At 38.2% G+C, this 13097-nt stretch overlaps 1 protein-coding gene across 1 annotated transcript in view; it reads right to left on the reverse strand.

Moving 5' to 3' along the window:
• Nucleotides 1-13097, reverse strand: part of RYR3 (ryanodine receptor 3) — a 731065-nt gene that overhangs the window by 105553 nt on the left and 612415 nt on the right. The window contains exons 65-67 of the mRNA XM_078151313.1: nt 12371-12501; nt 3461-3781; nt 556-796 (exon numbers count right to left, since the gene is read on the reverse strand). Coding sequence (XP_078007439.1) covers nt 556-796; nt 3461-3781; nt 12371-12501 — 693 coding nt within the window. The remainder of the gene's footprint in view (nt 1-555; nt 797-3460; nt 3782-12370; nt 12502-13097) is intronic.

A 13097-nucleotide genomic window follows, 5' to 3' on the forward strand; every position in this document is an offset into this window, starting at 1 on the left:
CTTTGGAGGCTGAGAAGATTGAAAGGATATGGATACAAATAATACATCTCTAAATTGAAAGAAGCCTATAAACTAGCCATGACTACAGCTCAGAAAAGCTCTGAAAGAAATGTTATTCCTGCACTTAGCATTTCTGATCCTTAAGTTTAAGAAGGTGTATATGTTGGAAGGCTCTTTGCATGAGAGAAGGGAGCTCAATTTAGACACTGCTTATGACTTAGAAACCTAGAATTACAGGGGACCTTAAACCATTCTGTCAACCAACAGATGAATCCCTTCTTAAACACTTCAAGTGATGGGAAATTTTCTATCATTACTACCAACTTGTCAGAAGAACACGGGTGGCATTGGTGGAATCAATTATTCCAAAGACTTCTGAGAAGGTGGTACCCTCATCCAGAGGTCATACATGGCTTGCAAGTGGTAATGGTCATTTGTACCCCCTTCATCTTGTTCAAAACTCTGCTCTTGACTTTGTTAGTGACATAACTGACAGCCAACATAACCACTACAGCAGCCCTTTGCCCAGAGTAGATGAATTTTCTGATCTCTCACCTGTTATTATCAACATAACGGATTAACATAGGGTAGAATGCATAGAGATCCCTGCAGAGGACAGCAAACTCATCCAGAATGAGAAGTTCAGCTTCTTGGGTATCACCTTTGCTGTCTGCTTTAAGCTGCTCCTCTTCCAATACAATCTTCACTGCCTTCTTCTTTAGTTTTTCCAGAGTTGGGATGAAGTGACTTTTAAGCAGGTCAGCTGTGGCTTTGCTTATGATAGGCTGGGCATATACTGCATTTGGAAACACAAGGCTTGCCTTAATATATTATAATTGCATTTACACTGAATGTAATAATCACAGAATAATATTCTTTCTTTTAGCTTTTTATAATGCTGTATCATGTGTTAGTATACAATGGGCCAGTATATGAGAAATATTCTACTGTTATGTCTCTGACACTTCAGGCCTCAATGGTTTTTGTCTTCTCTGAATTACTATATTTACTATATGACTAAATGAATATTTACATACTGTAGGGAACTGTTGGCTAATGATTTATCTATGTTGTTACATCTTTTCAATTATCCTGTAAGTTTCTTGAGGGCAGGGAACCTCATATTAAACTTCTATATCCCTCACCTTCTAGTTGTTTGCTATAAAAGTTATCCTTAAAAAACAAAAATCTCTAGGAACTTGAGAGATTGGTGCAGAGTGAGGGGAGGAGGTTGTTGAGATATTTGGGAGACAGGAGATAAACTAGAATGGGAAAAATGGCTGCAATGGAGAGGGAGGTCAGGATAGTATAGCAGAAAATGATTGCATTGTGAGTGCTTAAGGCATAGTATCAAAAATCAGGATTGACCTAATTTTTTTTAGGTTACATCAAAGATAATCAATTCAATACTCCCTGTCCATGTCTGTAATGGAAGATATCTGACTGATTCAAATTCACTATAAATATTGGAATTAGAGTAGAGAAAAAAACAAACCAACAAACCAGGGCTTCAACAACTGATTCTGCACTTTCAAGTCTTGACTTTAGAGTATACTTAGATCCAGACTATTTAAAAGGAGCATATTTTATCACACTAGCATAATTCTCTCTTTTTCCCATTTCTGTAATTCATCCAAAAGTCATTCTCAGAAAAGGAAGGTTAAAGGAATTGGTTAATGAAATGTGTTAAAGGGTGAACCTCTTCTTAGGGATGTGACTGACTCAGATTTTGAATGCTTCTTATCATAGGAAAAAACCAGATCAATTTTGGGTTTATGATCAGAACAACTATGTCTAACATGAGTGATTTTATGATATAACTTTAATGGACCTTATTTGCTTACTTGGTCCTAAATGACTAAAACTGTCTATACCTTTGGTGATATTTGTATCTATGCCCTTCGTGTTATATTACTTGACCTTTGTACACTTGCACTGATTTTTTTAGAAGGAAAAATGACTAGTTCTACTGAGAGGCAACTGCTTTTACAATAGCACTTTATTCAACTGCCTCAGAGTAAATATCACTTTATTTGGGTAGGCAAAAAAGAAGTGTTCATTTCATTAACTGTAGCTCTATAGTGCCTAGTACAATGTCTTACACGTAGTGTAAGCCTTTAAATATTTTTTTTGTCTGTTCCTCTTTTTTTTTTTTTTTTTGTAGCCACAAACTCAGACCACAAGATGTGTTTTCTGAAATCTACATAAGAGAGAGAAGTATAAATTCGGAAATAATACACATGGGTAAGGTTATCATAACTAAATAAAAGGCACTCCTTCCCAGTAGTTTCTTATATATAAGTACATGTAAACAGTACTCCTTCCCACTAAAATTTCCATCCAGTCTAATTAATCAGTCAGTATTTATTGAATGTCTACTATGTGCCAGGCTCTGTGCTAAATGCTGGGGATACAAAAAGAGGCAAAAGACAGTCCCTGTCTCCCCCTAAGTCTTCTATTATTCAGCCTACATAGCTTTAGATTTTTAAATTAGTTGTTATATGACACAATATGTGAACCCTTTACCAACTTCACCCTATCTTCCCCTGGAAAAGGTATATTTCATCAATGTCCCTTTTAAAATATGGTACCTAGAAATGAGCACAATATTCCAAATATTGCCGGGTCTGAAAAGAGCAAAATATAACTCTTACTTCCTTTGTTTTAGATTTTACACTTGTATTAATATAGCCCAAGACTGCACTAGGGTTTTTTTTTAAGCAACTAGGTCACACTCATATTAAACTTGAAGTCAACTAAAATTCTTTTTTGATATTAACTACTATTAAATGAGGTCTACCCCATTCTAAGATTGTACAGATTTCTTTACCTAAGTGCAGGAAATTGCATTTGTAAATACCAAATTAATCCAATTAGTTGAGGCTATTATTAATCCTGTCAAAGATTTGGAAATCAAATTCTGTTATCTAACATGCTAGCTGTCTTTACCAGATTTGTGCTATCTGTGCTACCAGATATGCCATCTTTGTCTTCAAGTCACTACAAAAAATGTGGAACAGGAAAAGCCCAAGGACAGAGACCAGTATCAGTCTACTAAAAAGACCTGACTCTAATTTGACAAATGTGCTTTTTGGGTACGGCTATTTAATTACCTGACTACAACTGCACCTAACTACATCGAGCTAATGTTTACCAATTGTGATAAAATCTTTATCAAAGAGATAAAATGAAATACTTTTAAATATCTTTATAAAATCTAAAAAGACTATGCTTACAGTGTTTCAGTAATCTTTCATGTTTGGCATGCCATTCTTGGTGAACTTATGGTGGCTCTTAGAGAACAATGATCCTCTATTTACTATTTAATACATATATATGGAAGGTCTAGGGCTGAAAAGAAGTTTTCTCTACAATATTAAGGGTGTTAGAAGAAGAGTGAGAAACAGAGCCCAGGTATCCCAAACCTCAGGTTGTCTAAAACCTCTAGTGCCTTAGGTACCTGCAATACGCTTCATCCAGGAGGCTTCATCGATGCCTAGGTTGTTGTTGATGATTTTCAGGATATTTCCGAGAATGATGCTGAGATGTTCAGAGGTAACTAGGGTACAGCAGGGTCTCGCACTGGGGGGTAGATTCTCAGGCCCTCGTTCCCACCAGTACGATAGGTAATTACACAGCATGGGTAAGATCACTTCAATGACGTGGGGCATCTCTGTATATCTGGCGCCTGACTCAGCCAGATCGTTGATTTCCTTCATCAGTCCTTCCAGCTGTGGAATGTCTGGGCACATCTCTTCTACTGTATCAGGCATCCCTAGAACTGACCAAAAAAGTACAGGGGGAATAATAGGAACAGGATTTAGGAAAGATGCTTGGTTGGAAATATCTCTCCCAGTATCTGACTACTCCTTTTCTTATTAAACATCAATGCCTCCAAAGAGCACTATGGTAGAAAAAACACTATATCTGGAGTCAGAAGACCTGTACATGTCCTAATTCTGCCAGTTACTAGTTGTGTGACTTCAGGTAAATCTTAACCTCTCTGAGTTTGGTTTCATAAACATAAAAATGAGGGTGTGAGTAGGACTTGAAAGATAGGTTCACTAAAGCCGTTTCTATCTCTAGGATGCTTCATGTAGTTTCTGCCTTGCCACTCCCTTTATTAACATTATAGCTTTAAATCCAAATGAAAATTAAAAGTAAAAAATTACAGAAATCTGGCTTATGGTCCTTTAGGCATATCTTCTTATATTTCATTTTAAAATCAAATAGATTAAATGTATTATTTAAAGAGCTAAAAATCTGAGGATGAGGAAGAAATATTTCTGTGGGTAACTTTATACTACAGTCATCTTTCATATTAACCTGGACTCTTGTTTTTCTCATTTTTCCACCTTATCACTCCTTAGCACCCTCACTTCAAGGAAGATAGGAGAAAAATGAAGGGAAAAAAACTTAAGTCAACATGTCTGTTGTCATGGATCTAGTATCAAAACCACTGAGAGATTTCTATACTGACCATAAGGGACTTCATTTTTATGATCCTCAGTTTTTGTGTCAGTGAATATGTGTGTGTGTGTGTGTGTGTGTGTGTGTGTGTGTGTGTGTGTGTGTGTGAGAGAGAGAGAGAGAGAGAGAGAGAGAGAGAGAGAGAGAGAAAGAGAGAGAGAGAGAAAGAGAGAGAGAGACAGAGTGAGTGTGTAGGTGAAAAGGAGAAAGAATTGGGCTATATAGGTTCTAAAGTCCCTTCTAGCTTTAAATCCTATGAACCTATTTCTCCATTAGTGTTACTGACACTCTTTTGTCTGTCAGTTTTACTTTGTACTATAAATGGTACTATTTCTAATACTACTGAATTTTAGAAACAATTTAGAGTTCTTATTTCAAAGTACACAGCATAGGAAAATCAATAAATGAAATGAATGTATAAGCAAAATAAGAGTTTGTATACACTATTATAGGGCTAACCTATGTTAAGATTTTCCTTCAATAATCCACTATCTGAAGAAATATTATTTAAGAAAGAAAGATTTCCTTTTTTTTTCCTAAGCACTGAACAAGGGGAAATGGAAAATAGATGGCATTTTATTTAGACACAGGATCAAGGATAATTGTCAGATATTAGGACAAGAGATTGAGGGAGGCAGTGGAATCTCTTTTCCTGGAAGTCTTTAAGGGTAGACAGATCCACATTAGACAATGATAGATTAGGATTAGTCTTGATGAAACACAAGGCTAAGAACCAGGGAGATTTTGAAATCCCTTTCAGCCAGAGAATGCTTTTATCCTTCCTTAAGAAGCCAAGTAATCCATGACAGGAGATATCAAAAGACATCTGGAGAGAAGATATAAGCTTCTAGATTTTGTCAACTATACAGGATCATGTCTATTTTGTAGGCACATACATTGCTCTAAGTCACTCTACGTAAGATATGAAAGGAAAAAAGAGCTTTATGTCCTGAGAACACTGTCAGGGAGACTGTTGATGCTGTATTACTACCCTAGGATGGCACTTAGGTGGATAAATTTAGATACTGACCAAGGAAAAAACAATGATTTAACTTCTTATATTTAATTTTGGTTGCTTGAGGCAGTAAATGAGGGGCATCTATTCTAATGTTAATTCCAGGCTAATGCTCATCTGAGAAAAGACTGAAATGTTGCCTGTAATTGCCCAGATGGAACAACGGTCCATAAAAACCTGAAAAGTGTGAATAGATGTCACTCTATCAGGTTCTCACTACCTTCAAGCTATGTGTAACGAAAAGCTTTCAAAATATAGAGACCTAGTAGAAGAAATCACAATCATGTGGAGTAAGCTTAGGTATATATTTCCCTGCCATCCAGTTTGCCTATAGGATAGTTGCTTGTTACAGGGCCATTTCTATATGGATTCCAAACAAGAATGTAATAAGGAGATAATAATATGTAGTATTTCTTTTGGGCTACTCACTCAACTTAAATTGATAGATTGGGTCCCTGAGGAGGTGACTAACCCAGGTTATATCCTCGATCACCTCGATACCACTTCCATGTTCATGAACTGTGAAACCCCATTCAATCTGCTCAAAATTTCTTGTCATTTAGCCTCTCCCTCTGGCCTGTTATCTCAAACCCTGTTTTTGGTCTTCTTTGTAAATTTCAATTCCTTATCCCCTCAATTCTGGCCCAGACTCTCATTCTCCTCCTTTCCTCATTTTGACTCATTGGTGAACCAGTTAAATTTTACGTTGTCCTCTCTTCTCAAGTCCTTTGTTCCCTTAGCCTATTGCCACTTTTGCCTTGCCAACTCCTAGACTCTGATTATTCCCAACATCAGTTGCCTTTGCCCCTATTCACCTTTTGTTGAATGAAGTTGGTGAAAATCATGAAACTGTGCTGATTGGGTCCATTACAAATGTATGTTAAATAATCTTAATTTGGCCCTCACTGTGGCAAAACAATCCTTTTATACCTCCCTAACTGGCTCATTGTCTTACTTCCCATAGTAGCTTTTCTAAGCCTTATCATCCCTCTACAAAATTCCCATGGCTCTTCTTCCCTCCACCCTCTCAGTTGAGAAATCTGTCTCATATTTAAATGAATTTGTTTCTGTTGTTTGCTCATTTTTCCAGTCTATTTCTTGACATTTAACTGTTTGTTAAAGGGGGGTTATGCTCCCAGGGTGGAGGGGGTACTGCCCCAAGCTTCAGGTTTTTTTGTGCACCTGTTTTCAGAGCTAGTTCTGGGGATCTGTAAGCTTTCAGCTCTTCCAAGGTGGTATGATCTAAAGAGAGGTGTACTTATTGTTCTCCTGGCCTGTCCTCTGGTCTGTGAGTGACCACAAGAACTCTTTTCCACCCTGGAACTGTGACCAGGGTCCCTGCTTCTCTGAAGCCTCAAACTATGATGTGCTAGTACTCTTCCTCTTTCTGGGACTGTGATCTGGGATCGAGATTCCGATCTGTGTATGGGTAATGCAAAAGAGTCCTGTACCCAGTACCAGTAAAGGGATCACTGTAATCTCCTTCTGACCAGTTGACCCCCTTACCATCTGTGGGCTGAGAGCTATGGAAGCAGTTACTGCTGTTGCTGATTCAGTTGCCCCCAAGACCTGCTGTTGGTTTCCGGCAGCATGGTCTGTACTGGCACAGCCTGTACTGGATTGAGCTCTGCTCTCACTCCTGTGTGACAGACTTTTCCTGCTGACCTTCTAAGTTGTCTTGGGCTAGAAAACTGTTTTATCCCATACCCTTGTGGGTTCTGCCACTCCAGAACTTGTTTTGAGATGTTATTTGAAGTTATTTGGAGAGGAATTTGGGAGGGTTCAGGCAAGTCTCTACCTTTTCTGCTTTTCTTAATTCTCCTCCTTCCCCTCTGCAGTTTTTTACCCCAACCATCTCCTTATTCTCCTGGATATTTCTGTAGGTTTCTTTTATCCTATTCTGTTATGGTTCACCTCCTACCTATCTGAGCACTCTTCAGACTCCTTTTTTGGATCTCCATTGAGATCATACCCATTAAGGGTGAGTGTCTTCCAAGGCTTTATCCTGGATCTTCTTTCTATATACTATCTATCTTGTTATCTCATTAGCTCACTTGGATTCAATTATCATCTCCATACAGATGACTCTCAGATCTATTTGTCTAGATCTAACCTCTTTCCTAACCTCTAGACTTGCATCTCTAGCTGTCTATTGGACTTCTCAAAGTGGATATTTCATGTCCCTTAAACTTAACATGTCCCAAACTGAAATGGTTAAACCAACTTCTCTTCCTAAGCTCCCTATTACCATCATCCTCGACCAGGATACTAGTCACCCAGGTTCACAACCATGTGTCATTCTTGACCCTTCCCTCTCTCGCCTTTCTCCCTCCCTATATCCATTCTGTTGCCAAGTCTTGTCAGTTTTACTTTAGTAACATTGCTCCTACAATCCCCTTTCTCTCCTCTGACATTGCTACTACCCTGGGGCAGGTCTTCATTAACTTATAACTCAACTGTTCCAATAGCCTGATTGGTCTCCCTGTCTCAAATATTTTCCCATTCCAGTCTCTCCTATACCCAAATGTCAAAGTGATCTTCCAAAGGCACATATCTAATCATTTTATCTCTTTCCACACCCTCTGGGAGGCTCCTCCTTGCTCTCCCTGATTCAGTAAACTCTAATTGTTCCTTATTACATTTAGGATAAAATTTAAAAAATACTATGTTTAACTTTTAAAGGCCTAAATTATCTGGCCCCCTTCTATCTTTTCAGTCTTCTTATATTTTACACCCTCCTCTCCCAAATATTTTGCAATCTAGTGACTCTGGCTTCCTTGCTGTTTCTCACACAACATGATCCATCACCTATGCATATTCACCAGCCTGGAATGTTTTTCTTCCTCCTCTCTGTCTCTTGACTTCCCTGGCTTCCTCCAATTGCCAGTTAAAACCCCACCTATGAGAAGCCTTCCCCAGTCTCTCTTAATGCTAATGTCTTACCTTTATTGATTATCTCCAATTTATCCTATGCAGATGTTGTCTGTAGATTTTTGCATGTTGTGTTGCATTATACTGGGAGCGCCTTGAGGGCAGGAAATGTCGTCTGCCTTTGTTTCTTAAGCACTTAACACTGTACCTGGCACATAGTAAGTGTTTAATAAATGCTTATGACTAATTATCTGCCCATTACATCCTGTGAATTCTTCAAGTGCACTGGGGGACTCAATTGATCAGGAGCTCCCTCATGAAACTCCCTCCACAAGTAAATTATTTAGGTACAAGATCTGCTTAAGGTAGATGCACTGGAGCCATTAAAAACTTATGCATGACCCTTGAGTGGAAAAAAACAATATATTTGTGATTTTGCAGATTTCTGTCACTTCAAATGCCACAAAATAAACCCACAGAATGAAGTCTGCTGACCTCTCTAACTGGGAAACAGCCTTGCCTGGATCCTATTTGAACCAACCAAACAAACAAAATCCTTAGCAGGGAGTCTTTCATGCATACTGTCTTTTCATTTAGAGTTAGAATATTAGATTTTGCTTCCTCTTGAGTATCCATTGCTATGGGGAGAAATATTCTCAAGGAAAATCACCTTGTTAATATATGTGGAAGGTATGAATATGACTTGGATACTCTGCTGGTTGTATCACAAATGGCATATGTACATGCATACATCAAGATATACTTGTATATCTTGTATACAAGTAAATAGTTTTCTAGCATGGTCAGGAAGTGGGGCTGTTTTGGTTAACCAACTGATCTGGTAAATAGAATTACCATATATAGTGCACTGAAATGATAAATTCTCAGTAAATTAGATTATGATATATACATGTCTAAAATTCTACTGAATATAATCTTTCTCTGATGATTCAGAAGGTACTTTAGGATATTATAGTACTATAGTATCACCCTTATGAACATTAAAATTGGCATTATTCTGACTATGAAATTGTCAATTATCAGAGATTTGCAGTGGAAAGACTATAGATAAAACATTCTCTTAATGCATTTCTGATGCATAGACAAATAGGATGCTTCCTCCTCAGTCCTGAGACTGCTCAACTTATATGACACAAAGTTGTCATACATCTTTCCTAGCTTCATTTGGGGGACAAAGAACTACAAGCAAGATTGACCAATAACTACTTATAGACACACTACTTATATAACACAGTTTTATATTTCATAAGTATCCGATATGCATCTGATTGTTTTAATGCTAGTAAATTAGGTCCACCCAGAAACGGTAAGCAATTTGTCCAGCACCACAGAGCATGCCACTAGGAGAGCAGAAGTTATATCATCTTCCTCTTCCCTTTACTCCCACCTCATCTCCTGACCTCAAGTTCAATGATACCATAGTACAGTACAGAAAGAGCACCTGCTCTGAAATCAGAGGACTTGGGTTCAAATCCAGCTTCTGATGACAAATCATTTAACTCCCATGGCTTTTGGTTTTTTCATACATAAAATGAGGGAGCTGGATAAAAAGCCCTCAGGGGTTCTTTCCAGTTCCACATTTATGATAAGCCACAACTGAAAATCTTTTCCCTCTTGATAAATGTTTCCTTGTTGGATCAATGTAACAGAAGAAAGAAAGTATATTTTCTGAGTTGAAGAGGTGGGAAGGCAATATAAACGGGAAATGAGGGAATGTAGAAAGTATTCACCTTTCCCATATACCTGTAATTACTGTGAACAACGGTGCAAATTAAATCACTCAAAAAATTTCTCTTTCTCCCTACAGAGAGTCCTTCCAGGATACTGGGAACTGAGACAAACAAATTTCTTCACTTCATTTGAAGCATAAGAAGTACACTACCATGCCTATGCTTCAGGTACTTATGAACTTGGGAGTAGCCATTTTACTTTCAATTTCTTGCCGGTGCCTTGACCATGTTCTCACATCACCTACTGACTTGTGCTGCCCTATTTTAATTGCAGGGATGGGCAGGGAAAAACATATCTGGAGATTTATTCATGCTGCTATCCAAAGAAGAAGGAAAAAGAGGTAATTCCCCTAAATTTAAGTGTTGGAACATATTTGTTAATGCCTCCTCTTCTATAATTAGTCACGCTTTTCTCCTCTTCATTCTAACACAGGAATATAACTTTTTACTTTATTGTTTAAAGTATCCTAGTGATTCTTTTTCCTGACTGACCTTTTTTATCTGGAATTATTAGAATAAAATACAAATAATCTTCATAGCTTGAAGAAAAGTTGTCATGGGCTAACATTCTGGGACTTTTGTTTTTTGTTTTTTTGGGTGAGGGTAACTGGGGCTAAGTGACTTGCCCAGAGTCACATAGCTAGTGAGTGTTATGTGTCTGAGGCTGGGGACTTACGCATAAAAGGACTAGTGGTAATACTTGATACCATAATCATTTTCCACAGTGCTTGTTCATACACGATGTCTGGCTCAGGGCTTTTTGCCTGTCTGCTCTTATTAATGATAGCAAATAGAACAAGATGAACTCAGCACAGCCTCCTCCTAACAAATTATTTTGTGAACTGCATACCAAGAACATTTTGCACCATCAGACACTTCACCCCTTTAGCATCTCAGAGCATTTTGCAAATCACAGGCTCACAAGAACTTAACATAATATTGTTTTAGAGAATATTTTGACATTATACAATAACTTTAGAAAACAAGTTTAATTTGGGCTCATAATGTTTTCATTACATGATTCTTTTAAAAAAGGAAAAGAAATAACCCAAAACTTTGGTTAAGTTAATGGCTTGGTAAAAAAGAAAAGAACACTTGTTTCAGACCACCAACTTAGCATATTTTTTTCAAGTTTTTACTTGAGAAGTTATTTACTCCATTACTCTGCCTTCAGAGTGGCCAACACTGTTTTGGGGGACAGAACATGTGATTTAATTGGTAGAGGAAACTCCTAAATCAGGAAACTTGATCAGAACATAACAGTTGCCTGGGGGCACCAAGATGGTGAATGATTCATCCAGGGTCACCCATCTAGCATGTATCAGAAGTGGGACTTGAATTTAGGTCTTCCTTACTCCAAAACCAGCGACTCTCCATCCATTATACCTGGCTGCCTCTCACACTTACATCACCCCAGAAATTAAAAAAAAAAGTATTCCCTTGAAAAACAAGCAATACAATAAAACTTTTTAGGAGGTTTCCTTTAAACTGCCTTAGTTGCTGAATCCAATGTCTCATAATCTGTACTTTTAGTAAATTCCCCTTCATGTATAATCATAATCCCACCTGTTTTATTTTAAAAGAAAATCATGAGGGGCAGCTAGGTGGCACAGTGGATAGAGCACCGGCCCTGGAGTCAGGAGGACCTGAGTTCAAATCTGGACTCAGACACATAACACTCACTAGCTGTATGACTTTGGGCAAGTCACTTAATCCCAATTGCCAACCCCCCGCAAAAAACATTCATGAATATAAAGAACATCCAGTTACTATGTTCCCAAGATGGTCCTTTCATACCATATTATGGTATTTGAAGTATTAATGTGTTACTTGTGACTCTCAGGAAAAGGAGGGTTCGAAATATGACTATGTACAAAGGAGGAATGGAGACAGAGGCCTAAAGGGTTGAAGTGGTAATAGAAACAGAATTTTAGAGTTGGACAGAATCTTAGAGATCATCTTCTAAGTCCATTTTTCATAGATAAGCAAAAACATAGGTTCACAGCAATTACATGACATGTCTAACCAAGGTCACACAACTAATCAATAGCAGAGAAAGTACTAGAACTCAAGTCTTCTGACATATCTCCATGGTTTTTTCCACTAGAAAACATATTCCCTTAGATTTCCCAACCAGATGGAAACAAGAGGAAATGCTAAAACAGCCCTCAGCCCTTATTCTCCAGGAAGCAGAATTCTATGCCATTCTTGCTTCCAGCTAATAATTGTGCCAACTGACTGACCTCTGTGATAGGACACTTACTAGACCTTTCCCTGGGGGTTTTGGTGTTGAAGACTGAGAGCGAGTTGTAGCAGTTGAGGGAGGGCTCCAAGAATGCCACTGGCATGGCAGCTGCCAGTGCAGCAAGACATTCTCCAAGTGCTGGACGTTGCCTAAAAACAAAAAAGTCAATTTAAAGTAAACTCATTTCTGTGTGTTACTGAATGGGGTATTCCTAGGCCCTGCACTTACCAAGACCAAATACATGCTACAACCCTCCCCTTCTTTTCAGACACATCGATTAATGATTTGATCCTTTCAGGAATTCCCACTGCCTGGTCCCACAACCTGGCACTTGCTCTTGCTGCCATGTTCCCCAGTTATGGGTAGGTGGTTTTGCACTCTCATCATATGTCTGATTTAATCCTGCCGGCATTGTAGTTGCGACTGATTCTACTAGTTTGCATAGAATGATGGTTAATTTATGTCTCTTCCACAGATGCTTTTGTTGGATTAAGGTTCTTTGTTGGTGGGGAAGAGGAAGAAAAGAAGGAGAGAAGGGACATGGCTTAGAATCAGTCAAATGATGGTAACAAGACTCAAACTACATGTGCGGCCCTGCAAGAGAAATTATATATTTCACAGAATAAGGAAGCAGCCTGATCGATTACAATCGTTTCCTAGGCCTTTAAAGTCTTTTGTGTTTGTTTGTTTTCACAGAGCTCAAAGAGAAAGTGTAGGAGAACAGAGGTGTTAGACTGCCTACAAA

The sequence above is a fragment of the Phascolarctos cinereus genome, unplaced genomic scaffold (assembly GCF_003287225.1).
Source record: "Phascolarctos cinereus isolate Bilbo 61053 unplaced genomic scaffold, phaCin_HiC Scaffold_3;HRSCAF=262, whole genome shotgun sequence".
In the NCBI taxonomy this organism is placed as follows: domain Eukaryota; kingdom Metazoa; phylum Chordata; class Mammalia; order Diprotodontia; family Phascolarctidae; genus Phascolarctos; species Phascolarctos cinereus.